The sequence below is a fragment of the Prinia subflava genome, chromosome 3 (genome assembly GCF_021018805.1).
Source record: "Prinia subflava isolate CZ2003 ecotype Zambia chromosome 3, Cam_Psub_1.2, whole genome shotgun sequence".
In the NCBI taxonomy this organism is placed as follows: Eukaryota; Metazoa; Chordata; class Aves; order Passeriformes; family Cisticolidae; genus Prinia; species Prinia subflava.
This window is the reverse complement of record NC_086249.1, coordinates 104,026,479-104,048,823: the sequence shown is the minus strand read 5'-3', so window position 1 is coordinate 104,048,823 and position 22,345 is coordinate 104,026,479. Positions and strand designations below refer to the sequence as shown.

Genomic DNA, 22,345 nt, shown 5'->3' with positions numbered 1-22,345 from the left:
TACAGTTGCAAAGGTGAGTGGTCAGCAGGTATGGAATACAGAAATTAAGTATTTAAATACAGCTGTAGTCTCCCTTTGTTACTTGTGCATTACAAGGTGGGAAGTTTGCATGGCTTTTTGTCGGAGCTGAGAACTGGCCAAACCATTTGCCTAAATACAGATCAAAAAAATAATGCCAAGATGGTTTGATTTCTGAAGAGCCCTGTTAGGACTCAGGCACGGTTCCATGGGAGTTATATCTGCCAAGCAGAATCCTGCAGGTTTTCCTGCCAGCTTGTGCACTCAGCTCCCAGCAGCCAACTCAGGGGACTGCTGCAGTCCAAATCCAGATTTTGGGACAGAGATAAGGGAAAGGCAAGAGCTGGGCAGAGAGGGCAGGGCAGGAATGACAAGCTGCATTTCTGTGGGACAGAGTTATTTGGAGCTTGCAGACCTCTGGCACAGGTGGCTGTGCAGATGGGCAGCAGTTATTCCTAAAAAATGGGACAATGGATTTCATTTGTTGTCTCATTGATTCTTCTGATGGGCAGGGCAAAGAAGTAGAGAATCTAAAGTCAAATAGCACAGAAGTGCCCAGCTTCCAAGCCTTTGACTTTCCCAGAGCCTGCCAGGTGGGAGGATGAACAGCAAGGCTCTGAAAGCCCCACTCAGGTTCTCTGGCAGCCAGGAGTTCATTTAAAATTATTGTAAAGAGTTGTTCTGTTCTCCTATCTGTGACCTTATCATGATTTCTGAAGGATGATTTCACTTTCAGTTGGATGTTTGTAAATGTCAAAATACTCTGCAGAGTGGACAGCACTCTTGTGTTTGATGGCATGCTCATGGTGTTGCATGTTTTTATTTAAATGCTGCTTTAAGCAAGTCTTCATCCAAGACAGAACCAGGATGCTTCACATGCTGGGGGATTTGGAAAGTGGAAAGTAAATGTGGCAGAGAGCTGCCAACTTTAAAAACCAAATGCTTGCCTAATGCAGATAAAAGCTGCCCCACAGAGCCAAATTCTGCATTTACCTTTGCCACACATCTGTCAGATAAAGCTAATTAAATTACTTAAATCTGTCTTTCCCCAGGGATTGCTAAGCTGGGTGACGTCACTGCTCTGAAGGAGGAAACAGAACTCTTAGGAGCAACTTCATTTCAATGGGAGCAGAGCTTTGAACATATAAATGCTACATAATGGCAGGTGAACTGGAAAAAATAGGCTGTAAGCTTCTGAAATCGAATGTACAAAAAATGTGTGGATATTTTTGAGTCTGTGCCTTATTGCCATTTTTTCTGGTGACCCAGGTGGCTCTTGAAAATGAACACATTGTTTCTGAAACATTCTGGTAGCACAGAGATGAGAAACTCATGAGGAAATTAATAATTATGTCCTCAAAGCAGAACATAGAGGGGAAGAAAACCCACTAAATAACAGCTCACTAAGTGTCATCTATTCTGAATCACCCTTCAGGTGACTGGCTTGAGGTCACCCACAAAGCTTGTAGCAGAACTGAGAGCAAAGCAAAGGACTTGTGGTAAAGATGGACAATAAATCTCCCTCGGTTTATTTGGAAAAATAAAATTATACTGATGGTAGAAGAAGCTAAACTGTAAATAAGGATATTTGAGCACTGATTTTAACTTTCCTTAAAATGTCATATTTCAGAGTACTTTTAACCTCCAGTATGCAAGCTGGGCCTTGTTTGTTTGTTTATGGGTTTTTTTGGTTGTTTTGTTTTGTTTTGTATCAGATATAAATGCTTAAAAACTCATCCCATTATTTTTGGAATCTATAAAATGAAAAGACACACACACACACACACACATTAATAATATTTTAAAGCACCAGGCCACTTTTGACTCCCCACTAATATGTTAGATAAAATCCACTGTGGCACCGCTGACCTCAAGCTACAACAGCAGAACATTGAGAACTGTTCAGGTCTGACCTAGAAACCTCACCTGTGACATTTTGGGCTTTGTAGATGAGGTCAGGGTATTAACCTTATTTTCAAATTACAGTGTCTTTTCAAGGCTTGGAGCAACCTGGTCTTGTGGGAGGTAGAACCCCGTCAAGGAAGTAAAATCATTGACAAAAGTTACAGCTCAATCCAGATTGGCAGAGCTGGCAATCTGCTTTCTGGGGGAGGAATTGTCAAGTTGGAAACTGTAACCTAATGGAAGAAAAAGCAGTATTTCACCTGAGATACCAGTTAGTGTTCTCAGTGACTGGTATTGTTTTGATCTCAATGCCTGTGACTGCTGGAATTGTTTTGTCTGGCTACATTCATTTTGACAGTCATTTGAAAAATTGTATCATTTAAGAGGCAGCTTTTCCCCACCAGAATTTCCACGGTGGCCTCTTAGTGCAGCAGCAACACAGTGACTGATTTGTCATTCAGTTCCTAAACTCTATCAACAGATTTGTGATATCATTGTAATGTCAAGCAAAGCACAACACACACAAAAACAAAAGGTGACATTGGCTTTTTATGCCACAGCTTGTGACCAGTGCCCCTGATGGTCTCAGGTGTGTGAGATGTTATGCCTTTCAGAGTCCAAATTGCTCTTGGCTTAAAGCTAATCCCCTAAACTCTTGAAAAAAAATAACAATTGCAATCACTCCAGACCGCTAAGGGCAAAAAATAAGAGAGAAGGAAGTTAAGAGATCAGATATCTGTAACAAAATCATTTTACTTAACTGTTCTCTGCATCTTATCTGAGAATGGATTACAAGATTCAACCTCTCTTCCTTTCTCTCGTCTGCCTCCAAAAAAAAACCCCCAAAACCCAGGAAAAATTTCTAATAACTTCAGGAACAGTGATTTTATACCCCAATTCTTCCTACAGGCTCACATGAAGTGCAGTATTTAGTGGTCCTATTGCTCAGAACTAGGTGCTACTGCAATCAGGTTTTCTGTCTTTTGTGTCCTCATGAATAGGTCTGAACATTGCCAATGTCAGAACAGCCAGAACACAATGGTAAAAAATTCCTATTCTCAATCTCTTTCTGAAGTCTTTCAGGGCCATCTGAACATCCTTGTTTTGGACAATTTGAATAGATTTGAGGCATCCTATTAGAATTTCAAGTCACATTTATTTACAGTGTTATCTTTCTAAGCATGAAGAGCACTCAGATAATCACTTAAGAGGAAAGCAAGGTTAATGCTTTTAGCTCCTCTCTCTGCTTAGTGGCAAAAATACTGACATTAAAATTCTCATCTCATGTTCTAAAGCTGGAAAGTCAGTGGCTAATGAAAATTGGAACCTTATTGTCCAGTAGAGAAACAGTCAGCAGTGAAATGTGTGTGACAAACCATTAATTTCCTGATTTAGTTGTAGTGAAAAGGGCTCATAGCAAACTTGAGCAGCAAGGTCCCCACTCAGAGGCAACAACAACAACAAGGCAATACTTTGCCAGCTGAGCCAAGGAGGGTAGAAGTCAGGAGAGAACAAGACACAAAGACTGATTATCTCAGCATCATCATTAAAAACTGTCTTGGGTGATAATACCAAAAAAAGTGTATTCTAGTTCATCTGTAGAAAGCAGTTGGGGGATGGTTTCTTTTTTCTTTCTCTCTTGTAACTCCGGGGAGGAGGAGGGTGGATCCCTTCTGATAACAGACCAGCTGTTAAACCAGGTGGGGCAGTGTTTCTTATCTCTTCCACCAATGTCCACTCTCAGGGGATATCTTCTGGTAATGGGCCATTGAGGCTCACCAGTGACATGACACATTCCATCATTGTATTGGGAGATGCTCCACCCAGTGGGGAGGAGCCAAGCATTCCCTACCCAGATAAAAATTGGGACACAGAGCCCCTAGGCATCCTCTTTTCCACTGGATGCTCAGAGGAAGACCAAACTCATCTCACCACCACTGAATCCTGTCTACAGGATCATCTCTACTCCAACACTGTCACTCCAGGAGGATTTATTTGGACTGCTTCCAACACCCTGACCAACAGGGTGTCAGGTTGTATTCCTGACTCTGTCAGGGTTTTCTCTAAGACTTTTATTTGTTTGCTTGTTTTTTGGTGGTTTTTGTTTGTTTGGTTGGGGGTTTTTTGGGGTTTTGTTTTTGTTGGTTTTTTTATTATTATTACTGCATTTGCATTTTTAATATTCCTAGTAAAGAACTGTTATTCCTATTCCTGTTTTTTTTGACTGAAAGCTCCTAATTGCAAAATTATAATAATTCAGAGGGAGGGGGTTTACATTCTCCACTCCAAGGGAAACTCCAGTTTTCCCTGACAGATACCTGCCTTTCCAAACCAAGACAAAAACAAACACAAATCCGGATTAACCCCTCCAAACCTGCCGGCACAACCCTACGGGCACAACTCCACAAACCACCCGGCAATCAGCCGGGCTCCGCTTTTCCTCACCTTTCACAGTCACGTGCACGCTCTGGCTGGTGGACAGCTGGGGCTGGACCAGGACGTTGCAGGTGTACTCGCCCTCGTCCACCTCCTTCTGCACATCCGAGAGCTTCAGCGTGCCGTTGTTCTCGAACGCCACTTGGCGGTGGTTGAAGGGCAGCAGGTTGGAGTTCTTGTACCACTTGATGGAGTAGTAGGGGTACCCGATGACCCTGCAGTGGATGTAGGTGTCCCTGCCGGCGATGGCGGTGATGTTCCTCATCGGCCGAATGCTCGCCGGCCCTGCCGAGGGCGGAGAAAGGAACTCTTGAGGACAATTTAAGGGTGTTTTTGCTCGAGGGAGCGTGTGCGATTGTTTCTGGATGTACGGGTGTTAACGGGCGCGGCTCGCACCACACCTCTTAGCATTCAACAGGTTTTTCCTTTTAAGAGCTACTTAAGCAGTTTCCCTAATCTTTGTACGCTCTAGTTTTTTCCTTACCCTGCAGCATCCATGCTAATGATGTGGGGGTATATATCTGTGTTATCCAGAACTTGCCTGATAAAATCTTTGCTGCATTACGAATTTAAAGGCTGAGTGTGATTTAATTAATGTGAAATACTAACACTGATACGGAGTTAGAATCCTGTTACACATGAGAACACTGAAACAGTTAGCTTTTTATTTCCTACTTATATAAACTATATATGTATATATCTACACCCATGAGGATGGGTATTGTGCCATGTAGAGCCAGAAATTCAAGCTAAAGTTCTGTATACATGAATAATTACAATGGATGTTGGACAAGTAAAGGAGGAAAAGAAAAGAAAAACAAAACATGCACAGCAAGACTAAAGCAAAAAGACTGTGAACTAGTAGAGATGAGTATAGGAAAAATAGACTAAAGGACACAAGCCAAAGGGTTCTTCCAACATTGAACCATACCATACACTTTCTAGATGGGGCTGGAGAGGCGGGGTGGGAAAAGAGAGCGGGGGAGAAAAGGAGAGGAAAAAGAACCAGTAAGTTGGTTTCCAGCATTCCAAAATCTCATCACATGCAGCAATCTCCTTCTCCACTACAATGAGTTATGTGTGTTTTTTTTTTGAGGAGCTGATTTGACAAGCACCTCTTACGTTTATTCGAGCCTGGTACAGGACGACTCCCGCAGAGTTGTTGGCGGTGCAGCGATAAACGCCCCCGTCCCGGACCTGGGTGTTGGAGATGTTCAGGTAACTGACCACGTTGCCCTCGGACGTGATGATCTGGCTGATCCGGTGGCTGCCGTCCTTCACGATGGGATCCTCGTCCAGTGTCCAGGTGATGGTGGGCAGGGGGGTTCCCTTCACGTTGCACATCAGGGACACGGGCTCTCCGGGGCTCACCACTTTCTCGCTGAAGGCAGAGATGATTTTGGGAGTTCCGTCTGCCGAGGGAGAGAGAAGCAGGAAAACAGTGCTTACGTGGTGTAAAGCTTGTCCCCTCTGTCCTGGAGCATATCCCATGAGCCAAGGCCTTTTTTTAGAAGCAACACAAGCAATTGTTTTCCAGGATGTAGCCCTAATTATTGAGTGAGGGAAACAAATTCTTCCAGTAGAGGACTTAAATGACCCTTTGCTTATGGCAAGTTTCTTTTACAACTTCTGAGAAACCTGGTAGTGGCTCTGCTGTAGTGAAAACACTTGAACAGGATCAGGCATCTCTATGGACTGCTGTGTTCCTGCACAAACATTTTTAAACCATATCCAGTAGAAGTTAAGGATGAATCCTGTTGCCAAGACCCAGGCACAACTTGCATAGGCTGATTTCACACAGCAGTTTAGTCCTGGCACACAGCACCCCATTTAGGAAAGTATTAAATTAAGCTTTTCTGAATACAGATTGTCAGTAACAGCAGTGGTGCCAGTTTCTTTCCATGGTTATTTTGTGCTACAGATAAACATTTCTATGAATGAGAGCATTCTAACACTCTATCTTGTGAACCTTCCCCCAAAATACTCAGCCTGTATCAGGGAAATGAATGAAGAAAATGGGTGGGCCCAGAAACTTTGTAAGCAGGGAGCAGGATTAAGTACCCACCTCTCCAGAGAGTTCAGTGGAGTAACATTTAGGAGTGCTGACACCCTGGTATTAGTTAGGAAGTCCTTTCTGTGGTCATGCAATGTGTGTGTGTTTTCCTTTGAAAATGTTAGTTCACAAACAGGGCTGCAAAATTCCCTTGCTTGCCACACGGTAAAAAGATAAGCACTGGCATTCTCAGAATGTTGAAAGGCCTCAGCATCCCTGAAAGAGCATTTGATTTTATCTGATATATTTTTTTTGTCTGCCCCCTCTCTCTTTCATTTCTGTCCCATTGGTTATGTGACTGTTTCTAATTTATTTATTTATTTTCATTCCTGACTCTCTTCCTTTCCTTTCCTTTGTCGTGTACTGGATACTGTCACACCCTCAGAAAACAGAACAGCAGCAACACACAAAAAAAAGCTTTTTATCCTGAAAGGGAGCTGACACAGGACCAATAAATCTGTGAGTGTGCACACTATGTACCTCTCTTCCTCCTCCTCTTTTTTTTTTTTTCCCTTTTTAATTCAAGTGCTAGGCTTTTTTTTTTTTTTTTTTTTTTTTTTTTTTTTTTTTTTGAGATGAAAGTACACGTTATTTTCCCAGTGAGACCTGAGTGTCTTTGAAATCTTCCCTGCTGTTGCTCTGTGATAACCTGCACTCTCCCAACACCATGATAGATTATCAATATGCTCTTTAGGCTTTCCTAGTCACGGGAGATGGTTGCCGAGGTAACTCGGTCCAGGCAGGTAATCTCTTCTTCTTCCACAGAGACTCTAAAAATAGTGTCCATGCCATGCCTGCACCACAGCCTCATTAGCAAGATGCCTCTTGCAAAAATGATGATTTTCCCCACTTGATTATCATTGTATCAGTTATTTAAGATGATCTCCAAGCTGTCAGCCAATACACCCAACCAGAAAAGTAATGTTTGGATTTTTAACAGAGACCTGCTTGGGAAGGATTTTTTTTTTTTCAGTTTGATTTTTCCATTCTCTTATGAGCAGGGCACAATAAACCCCACGGACAGTTCATGAGTACCCTCTTTTTTGTAAATTCCACTGATGCCAAAATGATTTTTGTTTTTATATATTCTTCATATGTATTCATAACTCTGTAGACTATTATTGTATAGTTACACAGTTCTTTTCCTACCCTGATAGACAGAAAGACAAAACACATTCCCAAAGGCCCCAGTCCCATCTTGTTTCTTCCTGGCAACCAAGGATGAGCTACCCTTCCAAGACACTTTCTCATAAACGAAGTACAGCTAGTAGCAAGAAAGGGGACCTTCCAAAGAGGTGGAATCAAGAGGGAGAATTACCTGATTACTTGAGGTCCTAATTGGGAATTCCTGCCAATTATGCTGATTTGCTAAACTTAACTGTATTCACTCTATGTGGGGTGGGTATTTTTCCATATCTGCCCCTGGAGGCCTCCAATTAAAGACCATCTTTGTCAGTACCTCCTATACCAACGCCGTCTTGAAAGTGCATTGTTTTATTTCTAGATCTTTAAGGCATCCTGTAAGAGACGGTCCAAACATCCCTCATCTGCCTCCCAACTGTCGAACAAGGACAGAGGCTGAAACCCCAGGGACCCTAAAACCACAACACAGGAGCTCTGGCCTGGCAGAGGTGGGATGTCTGCCAAGTGTTGCCTGCAGGTGTGTTCACTGGACCAAGAACTGGTAAGCATCCCTAGGGAAACCCGTGCAGGAGCAATGGCAGCTCACGGTGGACTGGCTGCTTGCTGCTGGACTGGCCTGTCCTACAGGTACCAATGGTACCTGTACCTGTTCCCTCAATGGACTTCAGATCTCCCCACCTTTGGCCAGCTGCTGTTCCTCTGAAAAGACTGTAAGAAGCTCCCTAAGTTTACCAAGACTTTGAGATCTACCCACAGAAGAAGACAGATCTATTGGCAGAGGACCACGAGGATTTCGTCTCTCTTGTTTGTAGATATTCTCCCCACCTTTTTCTCTCTATCCTTTGGTAGTTTTTTCCTCTCCATCTATCTCATACTTGTGTTGTTAGCACTCAATAAAAGCGCACTGCTGATGTGATTAATTTCAAGTCCTCTTGAGTGTCTTTTGCACTCTGAGATTGAAAACGACCCATCACGATATCCACCTACATTGGTCGGATCATGACACTCTAAACCAACGGCACCAAATTCGACTTGCTCATTATTTTGGCAACCAGAACTGCCAGAGGCAGGTGGAGACTGACCTTCCAGCACCACCTGGACGTAGTCTTGAGCTGACATCTTGTCCTTGCGCACGAAGCACTGGTAGGCGCCGCCGTCGCTCTTGGCCATGCCGTCCATGATCAGGTTCTCGCGGTTGACGCCGGTGATGCGCACGTTGTTGCCGGGGTTGATGATCTCCCCGTTGCGGTACCAGGACAGCTCCGGGTCCTCGGTCCCCGTCACGCTGCAGGACAAGGACACTTGGCTGCCGACGCTGCTTTTGACTTTGCGCGGGCTGATGGTGGCTTTTAGCGGCTCTGGAGGTTTGAGGCAAAGTGAGGGAGAGAGAAAGGGAAATGGAGCGTGTTAGGTATAAATGTGCCTTTGTGAGCAAGTAACAAACCAGCTCTCAGTTAAGGACAACAATAAAAATCACAGCCATACCCTTCTTAAAAAAACCCCACCACTAAAACAAATAACAGATCTATTGCTATAAAAAACCACTTTTGCCACCAACACCCATGACAAAAAAAAATAGATCTAATTAGATCTACAGGGATAACCTATTCAACACATAATCCCATGCCCAGGTGAACAGCAGGATCAGACCTACAAGTAGGACCATTAGTGCTGAGGGATTTAACACGGCACTACACAGGTTTGGGAGGGCAGGATGTTATTTCACGTTAGTTCAGTGCAGACTTTTGAATCTTGTGCATTAAGTGCATTCCTGAAAGTCATTTTCTGGTTTAACTTCTGGCAAAAGGAACCAAATTTATACTTTCCCAAACTACTCTCTAGTGTGAACAAGTGCAATAAATGACAATTACAAGATTAGCGTTTGAGACTGGAAGATGTTAACGCAGGTACATTCATGGATATACATCTGATATGTCCACATGGAAGTGTTTTAGTGTGGGGGCTCACCAGATTTTCTGCTTTGATGTGGGAGGACTACAATATTTTCGAGTCAGCCTAAAGAAGCAGTGGGACAGGAGAATGCAAGTTTTACATTGCAAAAAAAAAAGAGGATGAACAGTACTGAAGAAAAATCATAAATGTAAATGCAAGGAAAACAATCTTTATCCTGCCACCTAGGAGTTATCAGCACTACAGAACACAGATTTCATCTCATGCCTTGTATAAATTGGTTTGACTTTCTTATAAAGATAAGGGATGGCTATCACCACTGATACTATCTCTGACACAAAATGCAGACCATCCTATTTTTTCTTTTAGCACCTTGCATACAAACATACACACATACTTCAAAAAGAAAAGCATCTTGTTCGCTTTATTAAATATTTTTTAACACAAATTTTGGAATAAATCTATAGTGGTTAATCAGGAACAGAGGCCTGGAAGGAAACTCACAGTGGCCTCAGACATTCTGGATTACAAAGGTCCAAAGCAATAACTGATCTGTGCTCAGATGCATGGTAAAAGTCACTGAATATCTCTATTAAAAGATATAAAAGTTTTCCTATATAGTCTTTTGTAGTCTTTTCCTATAAAGACTACAAAAGTTAAAAACTGGCAACAGTCCATTAAACAAAATTGTCACACTCAAGCACATCACCAATATCCCAGAGCCATGATGATGCAAGCTAGCCTCATCCTCCATTGCAGAGGAGGGTAAAATTTCTTTGCCCAGCTTTTACTTCCTGCCATCCTGATCCAGAGAACCCCCACTGGCTGTCTGAGAGCACAGTCATCAGGAAAAACACATCACCAGGCACTGGGGATGCTTTGGGTATCATCAGCAGTACAATTACATTATGTCTCTGCAAGTTTTGACTTTGCATCATACAAGACAGATGGAATTCAACTCATTTTTATGAGTATTTTGATGTATTTTGATGAATGCATTTATAACCAAAGCTCCTCAATTACGACTCATGAGTGGCAGATTTTTCATCTTGGTTTTATTTTGCCCAAAAACATTATGTGCAATTATTTGTGAGGTTATTTTTACATCCTGAACTGCTCACAAACTTCTCCCTTTTCAGTTTGCTAGTCATGCTGTCTAGGTGGAAATGTTAGTTTACAGAGCATTATTTCTATTCCAGGAAATAAGTTTGTGGGTTTTTTTTTTTTAACATAGTAGCATAACACTTTTCCAGTGTGGTGCTCCTGAAGTAATAATTATCTTTGTAGAATTTGTGAAACATTCAGAATATTCACACATGAATACTCGACTTAGGGGAAGTATGAGTATCCAATATTACTGAGCACCATGAGTCATGGCAATGAGACTTTGGCAGCTTTATTTATGAGAATATTTGCAATTTCTTTTCCAGCACCCAATTCATGCTCCTAAATTACATCTCCCCCATGTGATAAATTATAGAGCTACGCTGGAAATTGCATCCATTTGCACTTCTGATCGCTCAATTGGCCAACTAACTTATCTCCACAGAGCCTGCTTTGTGTCGTTCCACAACTTTGAGGACTTTAATCATTGCTAAGATAAATTAAGGAAAAAGAAGGTATGGCAAGGTAAGGCAACAAATTGATACTGATGCCTAAACAGTTTTGCTTTTATGAATTTTTCATATACTTGTAGCTCTGAAGAATATAATTAGAGTTATGTAGCTCCTAGTATTTCTTCCACCCCTTCACTCAAATTTTAGAACAATAAGCTAACCTTCTAACATATTCCTGAAATACTGTTTAGATTTTTTTTCAAGTAGAAGACCTACAAGAAGAACATTTTGTTTTACGAGCAGAATCTGAGAAGACATAAAAAGAAGTGGGGAAAAGAATCCCTGGACCAACTCCAAAAATTACCTAATCAACTGCTTTTTTAATTGGACTATATTTGTTAAGACTTCGAATTTGTTAAACTTAAAAAAATGTAGAGATCTGGGTGTGCCCATGACCGTTGGGACACCTGGAACCTTCCAGCCAAGCTTTGCTTTTTATTTTACTATTTCAGCACAGTTGCAAGGGTTTTTCTCCTTCAATATCAGGCAACAACACTAACAGTCAACTGTGACATGACCTTTCACCCCGACACAGCAAAAAACTTATCTACTTGCCCAAATCTAAACCAGGGCTGAACAGTTTGTCTTGTGATGATTTATCTCAGCTGAAAACACCCTTAGGCAGCAATAAACATCCTGCCTTGAATGCATGGAAAAGATAAGCAGAAATAAGTGACTGACAGACAGCTACTTTGGCCGTTATAAAAGACCACTATGATATTCATAAAATCTGAAATTTCTTATACACTCTCTGAGTGTGTGGAGAGTTCTCCTCAATGCTGAGACATTGATCTTGAGATACTTCCCTGGGACTGAGAGAAACGAGAAGACTTCTGCACATCACCATCATTCACTGGTGACAGTGACTTTGGCTCCTAATCTAAACTATTTCTTTGCTAGCTGCAACACAGGTACCTTTATTATCATGTGCTGTGTTTTTTATATACTAGTAGTCCTTTTTGTGTTTTGTCCTGTGCAGTAAGTCTGTTTAAAGTCTTGTGTCTGTTTTCCTTGTGTAATTCATGTTGTAACAGACCTGAGTGGTCATTATGAAGGACTTGCCAGTGAGAGTGGGTTTTGGGGTGCTGTGGGTTTTGAAATGTCCTCCCCCTCTCTACCATGGATGGTTGGTGCATATGAAAGAGAGAACCCGGGTGGGTGGAGGGCCCAAAGGGGTCATCTCTGGTGCCAAAAGGGCTTGGGCCCCAGCTAAGAATCAACCTTTTAGCCTGGAGAGCAGCTGTGGGAAAAGATAAAAGAAAAATAAATATTCTTGACTGAGAGACATTGTTTTACAAAGACTATAAAACACACAAATTATCACCGGGGCACAAGGCTCCTACACATACACCTCCTGAAAGTGTTCAAGACTTCTCCCGTGAGTTTGGACTCAGATTCTGTGGTTACTTTCCTGGGAAATGAGGGAAAGGATTTTGATGTGTGCTCCATCACCAATTGGTTGGTAAGAAACATTGGATCCTAAGTTAAATTATTTCTTTGCTAGCTGTAAAATTAATGGCACCTGTGACCTCATGCTGTATTTATTTACTAGCACTCTCTTTTGTCCTTATTCCTGTGAAGTATATAGCATGTTTTAAGTCCTATGTCTGTTAGCTTTATGTCTATTAAATGAATAATTCATTCTATAACAGACCAAATCATTATTAAAGAACTTGTGAATGAGAGTGGGTGTTGGGGTGCTGGCCACCTCAATAAAGCTACAACCTGCTGCCAGAGGCCTGGGCAAAAGGCAGGGACTTATCTAAACCCCAACATCCATTCATACACTGGCTGCCTTGATGCCTTCAGTTTTAGCTTTCATGTTTTTCAGACTCTGTGCTGCCTAGGGGTGCAGTTCTGAGCTCACATTCATGTTACTCAGCTCTCTTCACAGAGAAGGTAGATAAAACAAATCCTTTTCCTGCTGAAGACCAAGGACAACAAGGACAACTTTCAGTCCCAAAAGCACAAACAAGGGTGGACTGAAGAGAGAAAACAAGAAGGATGAGACCTCACAACCTGAAGCTGTAATTAGACAATTAAATCCCAATATCCAAATGGACCAAAACTTATAAAAGTGTAAGACCTCATCGTCCATTTTGTGACCATTTTGGGTCCACCTTGGGTGTAGCCCTGGCCAGGTTCTTGTCCTGCCCAAGGTGTACCCTAGAGGCCTTTCAATAAACACCGACTTTATTCTCCAGCTCTGTCCAGTCTCTGTTCCAGGTCAGCCTTCCCAAGGCATCAACCTCAATAAAAGCTGCTGTCTGTGCCAGTTATTATTTCTTGCCAGAAGATGCTAAACATGTTGGTTTTGGCTTTGGACTTGGGTGTTTATTATTTCTTATCTAAGTTACAGTCTCACCAGGTGTGAGCTCTGTTTAACAAGGCAGAAAAATGGCCCGTTCTACCTCCTTTCAAGGACTTTTAAACAATAAGCAAAACCAATTAAAACCCGACACCTAAGTTATTTTTATTTATAACCCAATTAAAGATGACTCAATGTCCGCAATGCGTGTTTTCACTGACCAATTAGAAAAGATCACCCAAACCCCAGAAGAAAAAGGAAGAAGAAGGTGAAGAAGAAGGAGTCAGGCAATGCCCAAATCCCTCCATATTGTCCCTTATATATATTACTGTATCCTAAAACCCCTAAGTATTTAAGTATTTCACCCTGTGACATTACACACTTCTACACAAACTACACACTCGCATTCCCAGTGCTATCACTCAGTTTTGGAAGCTGTTCCCATGGCCTCAGGTCAAAGGCAATAGAGAATCACAGAATCACAGAATCACTAGGTTGGAAGAAACCCCCAGGATCATCAAGTCCAACCCAACCCTAACCTCAACTAAACCATGGCAACGAGTGCCACATCCAGTCTTTTCTTAAAAACATCCAGAGATGGTTGTTCTATCATCTCCCCAGGTAGACCATCCCAATACTTTACTATTCTTTCTGTAAAAACTTTTCCCTAATATCCAGCCTATATTTCCCTTGATGCAGCTTGAGGCTGTGTCCTCTCGTTCTGTCAGTTCCTGCCTGGAGAAAGAGACCAACTCCACCTGACCACAGCCACCTTTCAGGGAGTTGTAGAGTGATAAGGTCACCCCTGAGTCTCCTTTTCTCCAGGATAAACACCCCCAGCTCCCTCAGCCCTTCCTCACAGGGTTTGTGTTCCCAGCCCCTCTCCAGCCTCGCTGCCTCCTCTGGATGCACTCAAGTGTCTGCACGTCCTTCCTAAACTGAGGGGACACAGCTGGACACAGCACTCAGTGTCCTTCCTAAACTGAGGGGACAGAGCTGGACACAGCACTCAATGTCCTTCCTAAACTGAGGGGACACAGCTGGACACAGCACTCAATGTCCTTCCTAAACTGAGGGGACAGAGCTGGACACAGCACTCAATGTCCTTCCTGAACTGAGGGGACAGAGCTGCACACAGCACTCAGTGTCCTTCCTAAACTGAGGGGACACAGCTGGACACAGCACTCAGTGTCCATCCTAAGCTGCGCGGCCCCATACCCTCCTGATGGCCACTGCCTGTCGGAACAGAAAGCCTGACACGTTCAGCGCCCACGGTTCCAACAGGGTTCCACCACCAGGAGCCTCCCGACGGCGGGGCCTTGCCCAAGCCCTCCCCTCTCCCTGGTAACCCCGACCCGTGACCTACGTGTGACGTGGAGGCGCCCGATCACCTCGGCGGTGCCGTAGTTGTTCCACACCTCGCAGACGTAGCTGCCCGAGTCCGAGGGCCGCGTGCTCTCGATGAGCAGCCCCGTCACCGTCTGCCGGAAGCGGCTGTCGGGCTCCCAGGGCACGTTGTCCTTCAGCCAGCGGTACTTTGGTGCCGGGTGCCCTGATGCTTTGCAAGGCAGCTCCACTCGCTGTCCTGCCATGGCTTTGCGGTGGTCAAACCCATCTAGGATAGACGGGGCTGAGTTCGCTGGGTCTGAAACGGGAAAGGCAGAGGGAACTCTTCTCAATGGGAGCGTTAAAATGAGCTCACTCTGTCACTGTTAGCCACGCTCAAATAACACAGAGTTGGAATTTGGGAGAGCAGCAGCAGCAGAGAAAAAATCTCTCCCCTTGTTTATTACTTCCTATAATATAGTTTTTGAAAGGTGACCATGCATTGGATGGTGCTATTCCAACCTCTCAACCACATTTGACTGTCCCTTTGACTGACAAACAACTCTGTCTGTTTCAGAAAGGAATGTGAAAGCAATATCAATGTTTATAAAACACATTCTGCTGTGCACATGAAAAGAGCGTGAGAAGGTGGACTTCTACTTTAATATGAATGATCAGAAAACTAGGAGAATCTCATGGTGACATCACTCAGCAGTGTGTTGGTGGGAAATGAATTTATAGAGAATTCTCAAAGCCTGACAGGAGGCTCACCAAGTAGGCATCTGCATGCGAACTTTGAGATAAAAAACACTGACTTAGAAATGCCATGGAATAGGACAGATATTGTTGAGAGGGAAATGGAACTAGAAACAAGTTTCAAATGATGGCCTTGCAAACAAGACTAGATACCTTGGATAAATAGGACTATGAAAGGTGCATTGTTTGCATTGTACCCCATGAGGGGTAATTTTAGATTATTTGCTTTAAGGCATTAACAGCATTGTGTGGCAAAAGCTAATAGGCCAAGAAATGCTTATAATGTATTGTAATTAGGAAATAGTTTGGCTTCTGATGGTGATAACACAAATTGTAACATCTGTACTGTCTCACCCTTCTCATGAGACTGAAAATAGAATAAAAATTTTTAAAATGCCTCTCAGTTGCCCTGTCTCTGGGTCAGAAAAGGGTATAATCCCCCATATGTCAGTATTGTTTCTCCTGCATTTTCTGACTCACCAGCCCAGTATTTTGGGCACTACAGTTTGCTTCTCTGACCCAGCCACCAGTCTGAGTCATGGTGGCTGGGATCCAGCAGCACATGTTGCTGAAGCAACTCATTGCTGCTTGGAAATCCCCTCACTGGATTTTTTCCAGGTGGCAAACGTTTTGCTGGTCATCCTTCATGTTCCCTGTGAGAGGCATGGAGAGCCAGAAATGTGTTGCCTTGGCAATTATTGCCACTTCTCGACTAGATTGAAGCCAACACCTTGTCCCTTCTTCTCGGTGGTCTGAAGGCTTTTGAATTAAAGGAGCAATTTATTCCCTTGTCAGGAGACAAATGGGCAAAGGCACAGGGATTTCTATCTGCAGTCAAACTGACAGACAAGCCTTTTCTTCTTCTGTGGGAAAAGAACTTAACGTGACAAGACCAACTTACAGCTTAATAGTGCATCTTTCTGTGCTCAATTTGCTGACAACTGCAGCCCTCACTCGTGCAGCACCTGGCATGGATTTATGTATCTCACAGATGTCTGGCAGGATTGCCTTCACCAGAGGTGCATGCACCCATCAGAAATAGTGCTGGGTTTGTAATTTCAGGTTTGAAAATGTTGGAGACAGAGGTTGGCACGATTTAAGGTTTTGTGCAGCCCATCCTGGAGCTACTGCAACAAAAATACTGAATAAATATTCATCAAAGTATTTTCTCATCACAAGCACACACTTTGCTAAGATTTCTGTCTCACAAAGAAGCCCCACATGCTGACCAGCTCCTACCTGACACACTGACCTCTTTTTGGGTATATTTAACCGTAGCTGACTGGATGTAGGTGTGATTGCCACAATTCTGGCATTTTCAAGAGGCATTTTAACTTAGCAAACTCAGGTGCTGCTCACAGCACAGCTACAGCAGGTTCCTGTAAGGAGCTGGAGAGATTAAAGGAGCAGTTCATGCTGAATTCAAGCTATTCCAAAAGTAATCAGTACCTGAGCTAGCTGGTTTAAAATGAGCTTAGATACATCTTTATGAATTGCAGCCACACCTGGGAGGGCACCCAGAACAGCAAACATCTTAAGACTATTCAAGTGAAAATATCAATCCAGAAACCAAAATCATGATATTAAAATAATGGAATATTTTTGTGGGGGTTTTTTTCCCTTTTTTTTTTTTTTTTTTTTTTGTTTGTTTGTTTTTTTTTTGTTTTTTGTTTTTTGTTTTTGGTTTGGTTTGGTTTTTTGGGGGTTTTTTTGGGTTTTTTGTTTGTTTGTTTGTTTTTGGTTTTGGGGGTTTTTGTTTTGTTTAGGTTTTTTTTTGTTTTGGGTTTTGTTTTTTTGTTTTTTGGGGGTTCTTGGGGGTTTTTTTGGTGGGGTTTTTTGTGTGGATTTTTTTGGTTTTTTTGTGGGTTTTTTTTGTTTTGGTTTTGGGGTTTTTTGTGGGTTTTTTTGGGGGGGTTTCTTTTTGGTTTTTGTTTTGTTTTGTGTTTGGGTTTTGGGGGGGTTTTGTTTGTTTGTTTGTTTGTTTGATTTTGTGACTGTATCTTCATAAACACCCCAAAATGCCAAGTTCCACTGAAAGGTGACAGCAGAGGTTTTTCTGCTTTCTAGGTGCCAGGAAAACACTGAGGGCAAAGCCACATTCAGCTTGCTGAGTGTCTCATTAGGAAGGCGTCAGCAGTGGCTAAATGAGTGATTTTGGATGAATCAGTGGCCTCGAGGTCCACATTTGGCACCAAGATGGGACAAATTTCTGAGCTTGCCATGCTGTTTATGTCTGGCTCAGTGAAAGCACAATCTGCCAGGGTGCTGTTGGGAAGGCCAATGTCAATTTGACTAATTGATCAGCCAGCTCCTCTCTTGCCGTTTGGGTCACCAGGCACAGATCCTTTTGTGGGGAATTAACTGAGAGTAAAACCACAAGCAGGAAAAAAATTACAGCTTCTGGCTCTTAACAAGGCTACATCTACATGAAATCAATTTCTTCAGTTGCAAGTAGTAATTAAATATTTAAATAATAAAAAAAAACATAACTGTCTTTTAGAGGTATTGTCTGTGCATTCCCACTCAAGCAGCACAGCAGACCCTGGATTCTCCATCCCAGGGTCACTTCCCTTTTTTTCCTTCTCAACTTGAGCCTTGTCAGCAGCAGCACAGCCTGGAATCCCAGATGCAGGACAGCTAAACTGAGATTTGCCTACATAAAGAAGAAAATTTCACCCTGCTCTTATAGAGGAGGTTTTACAAATACGTTCAGGGATACACAAGATATGATTCCAGTGTCCTGTTTTCTTCCCCTCCGTACTTATATATTTAAATGGACAGTAAAAACATTTCTATAGCTTGTCCCTGGAACAGACTCCTCTTTAGAACCCCTACACTTCATATATTTCAGTTAAGGGGAAACAGAATCAAAAGCAAAACCCCAAACCAACAAAAAACCAAACAGCCAAAACCCAAAGAAAGCACAAAAGAAATCCCAGGGTTCATTTGCAATCACCTGCAATGAAGCAAAAAATAGCTAACTAACATAACCAAGTTCCAACATGTGTTTAGCCTCTTTTGAATTATTATTTTACTGTGCTTTAACAGGTGACTGCAAATGATTTCCAGCAAGGACAATGGCGAAAAACTGAGGCAAAATACTGTGTTAAAATATTCTACTTTGGACCTTCTTTGAAGAATAGAAGAAGAAAATTGTTGTGCTTTAAAAATCATAAAGATTTTTCAGAGTGTGGAGGTTAAAAAGCAGTGATGATTTTGGGAGACGGGATTAATGGTAGGGCAAAATTACTGTTGGAAAAGAACACTATAATGAGTCTTAGAAGTATATTCTGTTGCATGTTAATGGATTTGGGTTTAATTTTATTTAGAAGGTCATGTGATTTCAAGGAGGTGTTCTTTCTCCAACTGAAATTTGGAAGTTCATTTTGGTCACAGGCATATTAATTATTCACTATTTTTGCTAATTTTTTATTTCATTTGCTATTATCTGTATGTTACCATTCTCACTGTTTCAAAACAATAATTAAGTTTAGTTTGTGTTAAATGTGGCCAGGAAACATGAGAAATATCCACCACAAACTATTTCATCCCCAAACAACTGAAGAACAAATGTGAATGGAAAAGGCAGGAAAAAATGTAGGTCTCATGGAAGCAGACTTTTTAGAACTGTGTTCAATGATTCTCTGATCCCAATTCTTAAAGGAGTCACTCTTTAAAAAATAAATTCCAGTAAAGAAAAAGGAAAACCTGTTAGAGAAATATGAAGGCACAAACTCTGCCCCTGATTGCTGCACTGCTCAGTGGATTAACAGGACTGGAAATCAGAGCCCACTCTAGCCCTGATCAAGAATAATTAACCCTGTTGAATTAAAAAAGCCAGTTATTGCACACAGGTAAAATTTTCTCTTTCAATTTGGTCTGTGGAGGAGAAAAGAAAAGGCAACTCCAGACAGAGAACATCCTTTAGGGTGTTTGTCCTAAATTTCAAGCGAGACAGAGCTTTCATTTTCCCCCTTTTGTTCAGTGGGATAACCAGAATTTTTCCTGTGGTAACCAAGATACAAGCCTGATTTTATTTATGTCCCCACTGGCTCAGCCTTAACGTGATTTCACACAGAAGCAGACCATATTATGGAGCCAGCTGGAAGGGGAGAATCCTGCCTGTCCTCCTAAGACCACAGCAGGCACATTACTGTGCAGGAGAACTTCTTCACCTGGTTGGGAAAAGCAGAGGCAAGAGCTCTACCCACAGGGGACACCTATCAAAGGGAGAAACTCCTGGAGCTGACTGGTAAGTGATTCTCACCTGAACAATCACACTATTCTTTTTTTTTTTTTTTTTAACAATACTATATAAGTACCAGCCTGTGTGTCCAGTGGGCTCCAAAATACTTCATCAATGTCCATTTTGGAGGAGGGCAAGAAGCATGTTAATAATGGAAAACCTTGTGCTCACCTCTGTCTCCCTTAGGGCTCTCCAACAGAGGGGTGGAGAGCTGAAACCTGACCACCAGAGTTTTATTCTGACATAAAGATCAAAAGAGGAGTGGAATGGGCCAAAAGGCTTAAATTGACTTAATTTAGGTTAGATCTTAAAACTGACTGTCAGATTGGGAAAGTCACCAGCTCCTGACTGACCTTTAAGGAAACTTAGCAACAGGGAAAAGAGAAAAAGCAATGTGGGGCTTTCAGTGGGATGGTGGGGATGATTTATGTAGGGTAAGGATATGGGGAGAAAGAGAAAATCTGGGATACAGCCTCAGTGAGCTCTGTGGATGCAGGAAAACTATTCTGGATTTGTTCATATGCAAACAAAGGGAGCAGTTATGGACAAGCAGCAAATGAGGGACAGGAAGGGGAGCTGGAGCAGTGCTGACCCTACACAGAAATGTTTGAGAGCAAGTTCCAGACCCAGGCTTGGGGCAGCTCCTCCTCCACCTCACCTGCAACTGGCACTGCCTCTCACTGAGAAAAAAAAAATGGGGAAAACTCTGTATTGGAGCAGCAATCAGCAGTTAATTTAAAGCTACAAGGAAAAGTTAAAACAGCCCATCCACCTGCTGGTTTTGCCCTGGGACTCAGCCGTGAGCAGGGAGAGCTGCCATGCAGTCCTGCTGTCTGCCTGCAGCACCCCTGGGTGCACTGGCAGAGGTCACCTTCTCCTTCTGGCTGGAGATCCCTCCTGGAGGCAGGGGAACAGGCTCTTTTCCCCTGGGTAGGAGTGGGATGAGTGAAGAGAAAGGCTGAAATGCACCTCAGAAAACCTGAGAGTCCTGGAGTGGGAATATCTACAGCTGAGTGCAGCATCCTGAGCTCCTGCTGAGGTCAACAGAGAGGAAGAGGCACCATGGGGCAGTTCAGATCACCCCAAAGCAGGACAGGTACACTGCCCCTAAAAGGGTTCCACTTCTTTGGTTACACAGGGAACTCAAGGTGATTAAATTTCTCTGCATAATTCTACTTTTGGAGGGATGAATCCCATCCACACTCCCTGTATAAAGTACTCTAAACCTGCTAAAAAAATCACCGTACTGAATGCAGGTGCACCCTACAGACCTTCAGGAAACAGCGACTAAGATGCGAAAAACAGATTAAAAAAATAAAATTAAGGGTTTTAAAATGACCCATCTTATTTTGCAGCAGCTCCCCACTTCCCTTGGACAGAAACCACAGGAGAACGTGCCTTTGCCAGGGGCACAGCACACAGAGAGACACAGAAAGAAACAGAAAAGGAGCACCTGATACAAAAAGTCTGGCGCTGTTGCTTTGTCGCGTTTCTCCAGTGTATCTGTGCCTTGTGATACATCGGTAGTTGTACAGTCCATCTTCATTCTGTACGTCTAAAATATACAAGGCTCCCGTGGATGTGATGAGAAATCTAGGTCCTGAAAGACACAAGAATTTGCAGGGTTTAAAATATCTGCAGGTTGTTACTCTCACGCTGAAGGGGGGAGGATGCAGGGCCTGAAGATTTGGGTTTTTTTTTTTGCCAGGCTTTGAGCTGCCAGTTCCACGTTTACCAAGTGCTCACTGTGAATGCATAAAAGGTATCAATTCACTTATATTTAATTTGCACTTCATGAGCAGAAACAGAGGGATCTTTAAGGAAAATGTGAGGACTGAAGGAAAGAAATTTAAGGAAAATGTGAGGAATGAAGGAAAGAAATGTGCCATGGCCTATGTGACTCTTAACAAACATACAAGGGGCACCTGAAGTAAAATGTGGGGTAAAGAACCAGTGCATTAATCCAGGTTAATTCAGTGCGGTAGGGGTGAGAGAGGTAGGGAAGCTGCTCACACCTGCAATGCCTGCAGGTCAAACAGCTCCCACCCCACTCTGCCCAGCAAAGCCACAATCTCCAAAAACAAACAAGTCTGACGTGTTCAAGGTCAAGATTTTCTACCACTGTTCTCTCAAAATAAGAGTGTTACTGGTTAAATTTTCTTCAATATGCCTTTTTTTTATGATTTGCTCTAGAATATGTGCAAAATACCATGGTTTATATGATCACATGTGCAGTTCTGATCATTTGGGACCCACAGAACTGTCTCTGTTCTGTTCCATGCCCACTTTAAAACCAAGGACACAAACCCCCCTAAAATCCACATGGTACATGTTTGCTCTAATGCACTTTCCATAAAGCAATAAATTAAAATAACATATTTAAAATCTTAAACCTCACCTGGTTAATATTTTCACTTTAAAAATAGTGTCATCTAAGCTGTGTGTGCTTTTCCAAAACTTTTACACTGAGGTAAATGTGAATATATTTTCCTTTTCATGTCTGCTAAATTCCTCTGCAGCTGGTAGCTCTTATATGTACCTGTCCCTAGGTATTATAAAATATAGCAGGCTCCAGAATTAGGGGAGAAATACACAAGGGTGAAACCCATTATGAACAAATATCCAGT

At 42.5% G+C, this 22,345-nt stretch overlaps 1 protein-coding gene across 2 annotated transcripts in view; it reads right to left on the bottom strand.

Moving 5' to 3' along the window:
- DSCAM (DS cell adhesion molecule) overlaps positions 1 to 22,345 on the bottom strand; it is a 453,735-nt gene that overhangs the window by 174,390 nt on the left and 257,000 nt on the right. For both annotated transcript variants that reach the window (XM_063393172.1, XM_063393173.1), the window contains exons 4-8: positions 21,172 to 21,318; positions 14,757 to 15,035; positions 8,638 to 8,913; positions 5,475 to 5,771; positions 4,369 to 4,644 (exon numbers count right to left, since the gene is read on the bottom strand). In XM_063393172.1, the coding sequence (XP_063249242.1) occupies positions 4,369 to 4,644; positions 5,475 to 5,771; positions 8,638 to 8,913; positions 14,757 to 15,035; positions 21,172 to 21,318 (1,275 nt within the window). The remainder of the gene's footprint in view (positions 1 to 4,368; positions 4,645 to 5,474; positions 5,772 to 8,637; positions 8,914 to 14,756; positions 15,036 to 21,171; positions 21,319 to 22,345) is intronic.